General features: G+C 45.7%; 1 protein-coding gene across 1 annotated transcript in view; it reads right to left on the reverse strand.

Moving 5' to 3' along the window:
- Nucleotides 1-13608, reverse strand: part of plekhj1 (pleckstrin homology domain containing, family J member 1) — a 48655-nt gene that overhangs the window by 11740 nt on the left and 23307 nt on the right. Inside the window, exons 3-4 of the mRNA XM_072482464.1 lie at nt 13101-13167; nt 832-922 (exon numbers count right to left, since the gene is read on the reverse strand). Coding sequence (XP_072338565.1) covers nt 832-922; nt 13101-13167 — 158 coding nt within the window. The remainder of the gene's footprint in view (nt 1-831; nt 923-13100; nt 13168-13608) is intronic.

Raw genomic sequence — 13608 nt, forward strand, 5'->3', positions numbered from 1 at the left:
TGCAAAACAAAACAAAAATTAAAATCTACAAAAGTATAAGAAAATTGACATTCAAACAGGTCAACTACTCGTGTGTTTATTCCCAAGGTATTACTTTCATTGTCAAAACATGGAACTGGTTGCTAATAGATTGCAGTTGAGTAAACCATATTTCTGCATGGTACATAATGTTTTCTTAAAAATATTATTGTTTTTGAAATATAGAAAATAAAATGTTTTAAAAATAATCTTCCACCGATCCAAGTTTTCGGCACCGCTCCTTGAATCAACAATATTCCAAATGGCTGACTTTTCTCTTCTCCTTGTTCCCAGTCCCTACTGTAAATCTTGAAGTTAGCTAACCAAGATCAAACTTCACACCTTCCACAATAGCAGAAGCAGCACCTGGTCCACAAGTTTTATTTAATCCACTTTAAAATTGGTTGGCGGCAGTGGCACAGTGGTTAACACTGCAGCCTACGGCGCTGAGGACCCGGGTTCGAATCCCAGCCCTGGGTCACTGTGGAATTTGCACATTCTACCAGTGTCTGCATGGGTTACACCCCCACAACCCAAAGATGTGCAGGGTAGGTGGATTGGCCTTGCCAAATTGTTCCTTAATTGGAAAAAATAATTGGGTACTCCAAATTTTTAAAAAATTGGTCAACCTTCTCAAACATAGAATGACAGATTGTACACGGAGCTTCTTTTGTCTAAAAAAAAAAAAGAAGCTGTGTGTTATTTCAATGAAGACCTCTATATAAATAGATAAATGCCCAGTACTATAATTTTGGCATCTAGCGAGTGCATTAAAAAAATGGTGGTAAACAAAGATTAGCTGTGTCGACATACCTGGCTTTTGTCAAGGCTTCAATCCACTCCTCACATTCATCTTTATTTTCACACACAAATGAGTATTTTCTTTCTGGTTCATCCACAAATACTGCAACCAAATTTTAAAATAAGCTACAATGGGACTAAATTATAATATGCAATTTATTTGGATAAAGTCACAACCCTTCAAATATTATGGTGAAGCAGAACCAGAAGGTAAAACTAAGAGCTGCTGCTGAGTTCAGGTTGTTCTACCATTATCAAAGCAAATTCGTTCTAACTAGCTAGCTGGAGATATTGGCTATAGTAAATGCTGCAGATTGTGGGATATGTTATCTTACTGAATATGGTCAGTCTAGTATTGCTTAAACATTGCATTTTTCTTTAGTTGTCCTGGTTTAACTGAATTCCTCTCGGAGGAAGGTAGGAGTGGACCACACATCAAAATCATCTATGCAAGACAGTAAGTGCTTCAATTTTCTGTCTGCTAAGATAGAACTGTTCTCCAATATGAAAAATGAATGGCTGTCATAACGTTTTAACCACAGAAAAAGGTTCATGAAGACACTCCTTTAAAGGGTTGATGCAAGGGCTTTGGTTATAGCTATTCCTGGAGAAGCCAGCATTTTTACAAGGACAGATAATTAAGCAGTTTTGAAGCTGGAAACCTCTTGACCCTGGTAGACGGTTTACAAAATAGTCAGTGGTTTATGGCTTTGAGAAAAAAAGAACATGCCTGGAAAACTGTGATTGAAAGTTAGTTTATGGTTTTGCTTTGGTTGAGAAGATAAAGATTAACTGCTTGGGTAAAGCACACAGCAGCTCCTGACGCAGTCCCAAAGCAGAGGGTGAACGGACATCGCTCTGAAATGCTCGCCGTTCTGAAATCGACTGGCTGCAAGTCTTCCTCAAGTCTGCCGGAAAGGGAGTGCAAGAATCATCGATCGTTTCCCAACCAGTGCTGAGAAACAACCATATAACCCGGAGCCATTTCAAGTACTCCACCATCTATCCTTTTCCCTTGAACTATGACTTTTAATCTTTTGGTAGAATTCCTTTTTATTTTAGAATTTATTTTTTGGGGTGAGTGAGAGAGAGTAAGAGTTAGGTATTCAGAGCAATTTATACTTTCATATTGCTTGTGTGGCACAGTGGCTAGCACTTTTGCCGCACTGCACCAAGGACCAGAGTTAGATTCCGGCCCAGGGGCACGGTTCGTGTGGAGTTTGCACATTTTTGCCATGTCTGCGTGGGTCTCACCCCCACAACCCAAAGATGTGCAGGGTAGGTGGATTGGGCACGCTAAATTGCCCCTTAATTGGAAAAATTAAAAAAAGACACTTTCAGATTACATACTGTGTTAATAAGCTTTGCCTTTCTACTTGACAATACTGGTTTTATAATAAACTAATAATTTTGTCGTTTATTGAAGATACCTGGGCATTGACTGGCCATTCAGAGATTAATAGATAAAGCATATATTTGGCTGTAGTTAGCTGGTAAAATTGTTTAAATATATGTTGCAACCGTGGCACATTGGAACTAAAGACAGACAGTGCACTCCTCTATTAACAGTAACACTATTCTCATGTTCCTCTCTGCATGATTCCATGCTGAATGGATGCCCCAAATTAAATTTCTTGGAGCTCAGCAATATCTCCCTCAAGATCCTAAGACGTAACCCATCTTTTCAGTTGTTTCATATCACAACTTAAAAATCACATCAAGGTTCACTTCTCCCTTGAAGCAAAGAACAATGTGAAGTACTTATAATCAAAGAAGCAAAATGCCAGAAGGTCCTTTTACAGATTTCAAAATGAAACACATGGAAGCCAGGGTATCGGGCTTATTAGGAACAAAGAACCAAGAACAAAGAAATGTACAGCACAGGAACAGGCCCTTCGGCCCTCCAAGCCCGTGCCGACCATACCTCCCGACTAAACTACAATCTTCTACACTTCCTGGGTCCGTATCCTTCTATTCCCATCCTATTCATATATTTGTCAAGATGCCCCTTAAATGTCCCTATCGTCCCTGCTTCCACTACCTCCTCCGGTAGTGAGTTCCAGGCACCCACTACCCTCTGCGTAACAAACGTGCCTCGTACATCTACTCTAAACCTTGCCCCTCTCACCTTAAACCTATGCCCCCTAGTAATTGACCCCTCTACCCTGGGGAAAAGCCTCTGACTATCCACTCTGTCTATGCCCCTCATAATTTTGTATACCTCTATCAGGTCGCCCCTCAACCTCCTTCATTCCAGTGAGAACAAACGGAGTTTATTCAATCGCTCCTCATAGCTTATGCCCTCCATACCAGGCAACATTCTGGTAAATCTCTTCTGCACCCTCTCTAAAGCCTCCACATCCTTCTGGTAGTGTGGCGACCAGAATTGAACACTATACTCCAAGTGTGGCCTAACTAAGGTTCTATACAGCTGCAACATGACTTGTCAATTCTTATACTCAATGCCCCGGCCAATGAAGGAAAGCATGCCGTATGCCTTCTTGACTATCTTCTCCACCTGTGTTGCCCCTTTCAATGACCTGTGGACCTGTACTCCTAGATCTCTTTGACTTTCAATACTCTTGAGGGTTCTACCATTCACTGTATATTCCCTACCTGCATTAGCCCTTCCAAAATGCATTACCTCACATTTGTCCGGATTAAACTCCATCTGCCATCTCTCCGCCCAAGTCTCCAGACAATCTAAATCCTGCTGTATCCTCAGACAGTCCTCATCGCTATCCGCAATTCCATCAACCTTTGTGTCGTCTGCAAACTTACTAATCAGACCAGTTACATTTTCCTCCAAATCATTTATATATACTACAAACAGCAAAGGTCCCAGCACTGATCCCTGTGGAACACCACTAGTCACAGCCCTCCAATTAGAAAAGCATCCCTCCATTGCTACCCTCTGCCTTCTATGGCCTAGCCAGTTCTGTATCCACCTTGCCAGTTCACCCCTGATCCCGTGTGACTTCACCTTTTGTACTAGTCTACCATGAGGGACCTTGTCAAAGGCCTTACTGAAGTCCATATAGACAACATCTACTGCCCTACCTGCATCAATCATCTTAGTGACCTCCTCGAAAAACTCTATCAAGTTAGTGAGACACAACCTCCCCTTCACAAAACCGTGCTGCCTCTCACTAATACGTCCATTTGCTTCCAAATGGGAGTAGATCCTGTCTCGAAGAATTCTCTCCAGTAATTTCCCTACCACTGAAGTAAGGCTCACCGGCCTGTAGTTCCCGGGATTATCCTTGCTACCCTTCTTAAACAGAGGAACAACATTGGCTATTCTCCAGTCCTCCGGGACATCCCCTGAAGACAGCGAGGATCCAAATATTTCTGTCAAGGCCTCAGCAATTTCCTCTCCAGCCTCCTTCAGTATTCTGGGGTAGATCCCATCAGGCCCTGGGGACTTATCTACCTTAATATTTTTTAAGACACCCAACACCTCGTCTTTTTGGATCACAATGTGACCCAGGCTATCTACACACCATTCTCCAGACTCAACATCCACCAATTCCTTCTCTTTGGTGAATACTGATGCAAAGTATTCATTTAGTACCTCGCCCATTTCCTCTGGCTCCACACATAGATTCCCTTGCCTATCCTTCAGTGGGCCAACCCTTTCCCTGGCTACCCTCTTGCTTTTTATGTACGTGTAAAAAGCCTTGGGATTTTCCTTAACCCTATTTGCCAATGACTTTTCATGACCCCTTCTAGCCCTCCTGACTCCTTGCTTAAGTTCCTTCCTACTTTCCTTATATGCCACACAGGCTTAGTCTGTTCCCAGCCTTTTAGCCCTGACAAATGCCTCCTTTTTCTTTTTGACGAGGCCTACAATATCACTCGTCATCCAAGGTTCCCGAAAATTGCCGTATTTATCTTTCTTCCTCACAGGAACATGCCTGTCCTGTATTCCTTTCAACTGACACTTGAAAGCCTCCCACATGTCAGATGCTGATTTGCCCTCAAACATCCGCCCCCAATCTATGTTCTTCAGTTCCCGTCTAATATTGTTATAATTAGCCTTCCCCCAATTTAGCACTTCATCCTCGGACCACTCTTATCCTTGTCCACCAGTACTTTAAAACTTACTGAATTGTGGTCACTGTTACCGAAATGCTCCCCTACTGAAACATCTACCACCTGGCCGGGCTCATTCCCCAATACCAGGTCCAGTACCGCCCCTTCCCTAGTTGGACTGTTTACATATTGTTTTAAGAAGCCCTCCTGGATGCTCCTTACAAATTCCACCCCGTCTAAGCCCCTGGCACTAAGTGAGTCCCAGTCAATATTGGGGAAGTTGAAGTCTCCCATCACCACAACCCTGTTGTTTTTACTCTTTTCCAAAATCTGTCTACCTATCTGCTCCTCTATCTCCCGCTGGCTGTTGGGAGGCCTGTAGTATACCCCCAACATTGTGACTGCACCCTTCTTATTCCTGATCTCTACCCATATAGCCTCACTGCCCTCTGAGGTGTCCTCTCGCAGTATAGCTGTGATATTCTCCCGAACAAGTAGCGCAACTCCGCCTCCCCTTTTACATCCCCCTCTATCCCGCCTGAAACATCTAAATCCTGGAACGTTTAGCTGCCAATCCTGCCCTTCCCTCAACCAGGTCTCTGTAATGGCAACAACATCATAGTTCCAAGTAGTAATCCAAGCTCTAAGTTCATCTGCCTTACCCGTAATGCTCCTTGCATTAAAACATTTGCACTTCAGGCCACCGGACCCGCTGTGTTCAGCAACTTCTCCCCGTCTGCTCTGCCTCAGAGCCACACTGTCCCTATTCCCTAGTTCTCCCTCAACGCTCTCACCTTCTGACCTATTGCTCCCGTGCCCACCCCCCTGCCATACTAGTTTAAACCCTCCCGTGTGACACTAGCAAACCTCGCGGCCAGGATATTTATGCCTCTCCGGTTTAGATGCAACTCGTCCATCTTATACAGGTCACACCTGCCCCGGAAGAGCTCCCAGTGGTCCAGATAACGGAAACCCTCCCTCCTACACCAGCTTTTTAGCCACGTGTTTGTCTGCTCTATCTTCCTATTTCTAGCCTCACTGGCACGTGGCACAGGGAGTAATCCCGAGATTACAACCCTCGAGGTCCTGTCTTTTAACTTTCTGCCTAGCTCCCTGAACTCCTGCTGCAGGACCTCATGCCCCTTCCTGCCTATGTCGTTAGTACCAATATGTACAACGACCTCTGCCTGTTTGCCCTCCCCCTTCAGGATTCCCTCTACCCGTTCGGAGACATCCTAGACCCTGGCACCAGGGAGGCAACATACCATCCTGGAGTCTCTTTCACGTCCACAGAAGCACCTATCTGTGCCCCTGACTATAGAGTACCCTATTACTATTACTCTTCTGCGCTTTGACCCTCCCTTCTGAACATCAGAGCCAGCCGTGGTGCCACTGCTCTGGCTGCTGCTGTTTTCCCCTGATAGGCTATCCCCCCCGACAGTATCCAAAGGGGTATATCTGTTCGAGAGGGGGACAACCACAGGGGATTCCTGCACTGACTGCCTGCCCTTTCTGGTGGTCACCCATTTCTCTGCCTGCACCTTGGGTGTGACCACATTTACATAACTGCGATCTATGACGCTTTCCGCCACCTGCATGCTCCTAAGTGCATCCAATTGTGGGAATGTGGGACTTTACGAGAGAGTTATGTTTTAAAATGTCTCTTTTAACAAAGGGTGAAACAGAATTTTCCGGACAGAGGGATAGTGGTCATACCAAACACCGTACAAAGTCTTACAACACCAAGTTAAAGTCCAACAGGTTTGTTTCGATGTCACTAGCTTTCGGAGCACTGCTCCTTCCTCAGGTGAATGAAGAGGTATGTTCCAGAAACACATATATAGACAAATTCAAAGATGCCAAACAATGCTTGGAATGCGACCATTAGCAGGTGATTAAATCTTTACAGATCCAGAGATGGGGTAACCCCAGGTTAAAGAGGTGTGAATTGTGTCAAGCCAGGACAGTTGGTAGGATTTCGCAGGCCAGATGGTGGGGGATGAATGTAATGCGACATGAATCCCAGGTCCCGATTGAGGCCGCACTCATGTGTGTGGAACTTGGCTATAAGTTTCTGCTCGGCGATTCTGCGTTGTCGCGCGTCCTGAAGGCCGCCTTGGAGAACGCTTACCTGGAGATCAGAGGCTGAACGGCCTTGACTGCTGAAGTGTTCCGACTGGAACGGAACATTCCTGCCTGGTGATTGTTGCGCGATGTCCGTTCATTCGTTGTTGCAGCGTCTGCATGGTCTTGCCAATGTACCACGCTTCGGGACATCCTTTCCTGCAGCGTACGAGGTAGACAACGTTGGCCGAGTCGCACGAGTATGTACCGCGTACCTGGTGGGTGGTGTTCTCGCGTGTAATGGTGGTACCCATGTCGATGATCTGGCACGTCTTGCAGAGATTGCCATGGCAGGGTTGTGTGGCGTTGTGGTCACTGTTCTGAAGACTGGGTAGTTTGCTGCAAACAATGGTTTGTTTGAGGTTGCGCGGTTGTTTGAAGGCAAGTAGTGGGGGGGGGGGGGCGGCGAAGAAATGACCTTGGCAAGATGTTTATCGTCATCAATGACGTGTTGAAGGCTGTGAAGAAGATGACGTAGTTTCTCAGCTCCGGGGAAGTACTGGACGACGAAGGGTATTCTGTCGGTTGTGTCCCATGTTTGTCTTTGGAGGAGGCCGGTGCGGTTTTTCACTGTGGCGCATTGGAACTGTCGATCAATGAGTCAAGTGCCATATCCCGTTCGTACGAGGGCATCTTTCAATGTCTGTAGATGTCTGTTAGGATCTGCTCCGACGAGGAGGAGCATGTGTATACGGAGAGCTTGTCCATAGGGGATGGCTTCTTTAATGTGTTTAGGGTGGAAGCTGGAGAAGTGGAGCATCGTGAGGTTATCCGTGGGTTTGCGGTACAGCGAAGTGCTGAGGTGACCGTCCTTGATGGAGACGAGTGTGTCCAAGAATGCAACTGATTTTGGAGAGTAGTCCATGGTGAGTCTGATGGTTGGATGGAACTTATTAATGTCATCGTGTAGTCGTTTCAGTGATTCTTCGCCGTGGGTCCAAAGGAAAAAAATGACATCGATGTATCTGGTGTATAACGTCGGTTGAAGGTCCTGTACGGTGAGTAGGTCCTGTTCAAACCTGTGCATGAAGATGTTGGCGTATTGGGGTGCGAATCTGGTCCCCATGGCTGTTCTGTGCGTCTGGATGAAGAACTTGTTGTCGAAGGTGAAGACGTTGTGATCCAGAATGAAGCGGATGAGTTGCAGAATTGCGTCTGGAGATTGGCAGTTGTCGGTGTAGAGTACTGAGGCTGTTGCAGCAATGCCGGCGTCATGGGGAATGCTGGTGTAGAGTGCCGAGAAGTCCATTGTGACGAGGAATGTTCCTGGTTCAACTGGTCCATGGTTGCTGAGTTTCTGTAGGAAGTCCGTCGTGTTGCGACAGAAGTTGGGCGTACCTTGTTACGATGGGTTTCAAGATGCCCTCGATGTAGCCAGAGAGGTTCTCACACAAGGTCCCATTGCCTGAAACGATAAGGCCAACACACCAGGCCGCCCTATGTATTTTCGGGAGGCAGTAGAGATCTCCAATGCGGGGAGTACGTGGGATGAGCAAATAGGGTGCTCTGAAGATCTGGATCCAAGGTCTTGATCAGTCTGTTAAGTTGGCGGATGTGTTCCTTGGTCGGATCTGCGGCTAACTGTCTGTAGTGTTCTTGGTTGTTCAGTTGTCGGTATACTTCTTTGCAGTAGTCCGTTCTCTTCAGTACGACAGTGGCCCCTCCTTTGCTGGTTTGATGACGATGCTGCAGTTGGTCTTGAGAGCGCGGATGGCATTGCGTTGTGCTTGGGTGACGTTCGGGGCGGTCTTGTGAATGCGACTGATGAATCTGGCATTGACGCGACTCCTGACGGCTTCAGCATACATGTCGAGTCTAAGGCAGCGGCCTTCCGGAGGGGTCCAATTCGACTCTTTCCTCTTTGGTTGCCGCACCACAGCTCTCTCGGTCTGCTGTTCCGGTTCATTGATAGTCTCCTTGGGTTCGCTGTTGGCCTCTTGAGATCTGTGGAAGGATTCCCGGAGCCTCATTCGCCTGATGAATTCCTTAGTGTCTGCCGCGAGACTGATGGGCGTCCATTTTGGTGGTGGTGCAGAAATTGAGCCCTCTGCTGAGGACTTCGATTTCATCTGGTTGAAGGGTATAGTCTGACAAGTTGACAATAGATTTCCCGGTATTGATTTCTACTGTGGCACCGGGGGTGGCTTGGTTGCTGCCGGTGGTGATGCCAAGTTTCTCAAGCTCTCTGTTCTGGTGTGCATATAGGTGGCATAGTATTGTTGTCTCATCTGTTTGGCGGTGTTCCGCAGCTGGTCTGCTGCATCCTGAGCGCAAGTTGAGAATATGGCCTCTATCGTGGTTTCCAGGTTGCGTCGTCTGCTGTAGAGCTGGCGGACGAGGCCACTGTCGTACTGAAGAGAACGGACTACTGCAAAGAAGTATACCGACAACTGAACAACCAAGAACACTACAGACAGTTAGCCGCAGATCCGACCAAGGAACACATCCGCCAACTTAACAGACTGATCAAGACCTTGGATCCAGATCTTCAGAGCACCCTACGTGCTCTCATCCCACGTACTCCCCGCATTGGAGATCTCTACTGCCTCCCGAAAATACATAAGGCCAACACACCAGGCCGCCCTATCGTTTCAGGCAATGGGACCTTGTGTGAGAACCTCTCTGGCTACATCGAGGGCCTCTTGAAACCCATCATAAGGTACGCCCAGCTTCTGTCGCGACACGACAGACTTCCTACAGAAACTCAGCAACCACGGACCAGTTGAACCAGGAACATTCCTCGTCACAATGGAAGTCTGTCCAGCACTCTACACCAGCATCCCCCATGACGACGGCATTGCTGCAACAGCCTCAGTACTCGACACCGACAACTGCCAATCTCCAGACGCAATTCTGCAACTCATCCGCTTCATTCTGGATCACAACGTCTTCACCTTCGACAACAAGTTCTTCATCCAGACACATGGAACAGCCATGGGGACCAAATTCGCACCCCAATACGCCAACATCTTCATGCACAAGTATGAACAGGACCTACTCACCACACAGGACCTTCAACCGACGTTATACACCAGATACATCAATGACATGTTTTTCCTTTGGACCCACGGCGAAGAATCACTGAAACGACTACACAATGGCATTAATAAGTTCCATCCAACCATCAGACTCACCATGGACTACTCTCCAAAATCAGTTGCATTCTTGGACACACTCGTCTCCATCAAGGACGGTCACCTCAGCACTTCGCTGTACCGCAAACCCACGGATAACCTCACGATGCTCCACTTCTCCAGCTTCCACCCCAAACACATTAAAGAAGCCATCCCCTATGGACAAGCTCTCCGTAGTCACAGGATCTGCTCAGACGAAGAGGAGCGTAACAGACATCTACAGACATTGAAAGATGCCCTCGTACGAATGGGATGTGGCACTCGACTCATCGATCGACAGTTCCAACCCTTCCACCCTTCGTCGTTCAGTACTTCCCCGGAGCGGAGAAACTACGTCTTCTTCTTCACAGCCTTCAACACGTCATTGATGACGATGAACATCTTGCCAAGGTCACCCCCCCCCCCCCCACTACTTGCCTTCAAACAACCACGCAACCTCAAACAAACATTGTTTGCAGCAAACTACCCAGTCTTCAGAACAGTGACCACAACACCACACAACCCTGCCATGGCAATCTCTGCAAGACGTGCCAGATCATAGACATGGATACCGCTATTACACGTGAGAACACCACCCACCAGGTACGCGGTACATACTCGTGCGACTCGGCCAACGTTGTCTACCTCATACGCTGCAGGAAAGGATGTCCCAAAGCGTGGTACATTGGCAAGACCATGCAGACGCTGCAACAAGGAATGAACTGACATCGCGCAACAATCACCAGGCAGGAATGTTCCCTTCCAGTCGGGGAACACTTCAGCAGTTAAGGGCATTCAGCCTCTGATCTCCGGGTAAGCGTTCTCCAAGGCGGCCTTCAGGACGCGCGACAACGCAGAATCACCGAGCAGAAACTTATAGCCAAGTTCCGCACACGAGTGCGGCCTCAACCGGGACCTGGGATTCGTGTCGCATTACATTCATCCCCCACCATCTGGCCTGCAAAATCCTACCAACTGTCCTGGCTTGATACAATTCACACCTCTTTAACCTGGGGTTACCCCATCTCTGGATCTGTAAAGATTTAATCACCTGCTAATGGTCGCATTCCAAGCATTGTTTAGCATCTTTGAATCTGTCTATATATATGTTTCTGGAACATACCTCTTTATTCACCCGAGGAAGGAGCAGCGCTCCGAAAGCTAGTGACATCAAAACAAACCTGTTGGACTTTAACCTGGTGTTGTAAGACTTCGTATTGTGCTCACCCCAGTCCAACACCGGCATCTCCACATCATACTAAACACCGGCCCAGAGAAAGGCCCATATGATCTAGTTGCCATGGGACAGAAACCAAAACCTGTTAAAATCAAGTGACAGTTTTGACTTCTTGATGCAGCTGCTCTGCAAAAGTAGCTGCCCTTTACTGAGAGATACAGGCAGAGAGAAACAAGGTAGGTTCTGGTGTGTGGAAACAGGATGTTGGTAAGAATCTGTTTTTCTGTTCAAAGGAAGGGAAGGGAACTGACAGAGAATAAAGAGTTGCCGAAATGGAAGTTGGATCTGGGAGCCTCAGGCTAAGTGGACTTTTCAAAACTCACTGGAAGTTGCAACTTGGCATGGCAGGGAGAAATGAGCCTGTTGGGAAGCTAGGAATAACTTGGGAGACAGGAGGAAAATGTCTCAATTTGAATTAGGAGAAAGAGAGAGAAGGATATCACCTTGAGCTGGAAAGGGATGTGGGAAGGGGAACACAAATTACCAAAACATTAAAAGGTGAAAGGAAAATTAAAAACCCTGGACCAACCTAATGATGGTAACTGCAGAAGTACAATGATTGCTTTATATATGCAAAATAAGTGGGCGTTTCATAAGTCAAAAATGCCTAATGTATTTGTAATTCCTTTCTTAAATGCCAAGGGATTAGCTATACAAAATAGTGCACCACTGAAAACTCTCTCAAAGATTATTACTTTGCTTTGTCATTTAAAGATTAGGGTATGCAGGTTGAATTTGTGCTAATCTTATAGATCGCAGAAGAAATGTATTTGACCTTCCATTCCCAACACAATATTAGAGAGAAAAAAAAAAAAAAAAAAATCACACAACTTTGTCAATAGGAAGCTTTCCTTAAATGTGCATGATAGCAATATAAAGCAAAGAATGAGCACCAACAGCTAATCAAAACCATAAGAAACTGTGCTAATGTATAGTGCTGCAACACTGATGGAAACCAAATAAACAAAGATTTAGCCTTGGACATTAACACGTACGAGGTTCTGTATGTTCTTTTTCCACACATTGATAGATTCCTTGAAAACAGATGGCAGCTGAAATGATAAGTTATCAACACAAGGACAAGAAAAAGAACACATTTTTTTAAAATGAAAGAGTCTTCAATACCCAACCCCCCCCCCCCCCCCCCCCTTAAAAGGAAACATTTTTTTTTCTAAAAACGGCAGTCTTTTTTCTGTTTTAAAAAAAGATGGTTTTGTTAGGACAACAGGAGTATATTGTTGGGAAATAGTTGTGAATTCAGCTTAACCAGATACAAGTAATTCTCATTTCTTTGCTGATGGCAGAAGCTCCATGGTAAAGGAGTTTAGATCGGTTGAATCCACGATTGCAGGCCCACCTACTCAACCTTCAGGTCAAAGTGACAATCTCCATGAAAGGTCACAAGGAAGGCTAGAGTGGGAAATGCAAAAATTCAGTAGGGGTGCAAACGATATTGATGTTGATGTTGGAGTAGAGGAGGGCTTCCTCCACCAGCTGGTCTAAGAGAGCTTGTCACTGGGTGCTCAAGTAGAAAGATGGTCCAATCGCTACAGCTGCTATCGCATTTTAAATGATCACAAATTAATCTACACAAAATAAAAACTTGCAGCATGCAAACTAAATTATTTATCTAAAATGCAGGCGTATAGCAGCAGTTATTTGCCAGTCACATCTCAGCCGCATTTCAAAAGAGAACTTTAAAATAATACTCAAATTCAACTGGGGGTCTTCATTTCTATCAGAAAATGGAACACAAGTAAAAGTGAGATTACCTAGTGAGAAGCTAATGTCATCCTCCTTTTGGATTCTGCACTGTTCAAGTAATAAGGCACCAACAGGCTATTTAAAAAAATAAATTAGAAAGTCATTCAATAAATACATTACTCAAACAGGCTACTTTCCAAAGTTATTATATCCTTGTTACTACTTCCTGCTATAATAATATATTGTCCCCATTTCCATTTAGTAGGAAAGGCCAATGGCAAACACATCATCTGCCACTTCATGACCCGAAATACCAATGGAGGTCTAGCCTGCACTGAAATGTAGGACAAGGTGGACACAATACATATTTATCCCTGTGCATCGCCAGCCAAAAACCAGGCCACAACTGGCGAAATGCATTACCATATGTAATCACTATTGATACCTGCGCTCATGAAATAAAGCACTAGAACCTCAAATGTTGCATTGATTCATTAACTCACCAACATAGTCCTATATTTTATGATTGCATTTTCATCAGAAGGGGCCTTGAAATTCATTATCTGCATATTAAAC

The sequence above is a fragment of the Scyliorhinus torazame genome, chromosome 18 (assembly GCF_047496885.1).
Source record: "Scyliorhinus torazame isolate Kashiwa2021f chromosome 18, sScyTor2.1, whole genome shotgun sequence".
Taxonomy (NCBI): Eukaryota; Metazoa; Chordata; class Chondrichthyes; order Carcharhiniformes; family Scyliorhinidae; genus Scyliorhinus; species Scyliorhinus torazame.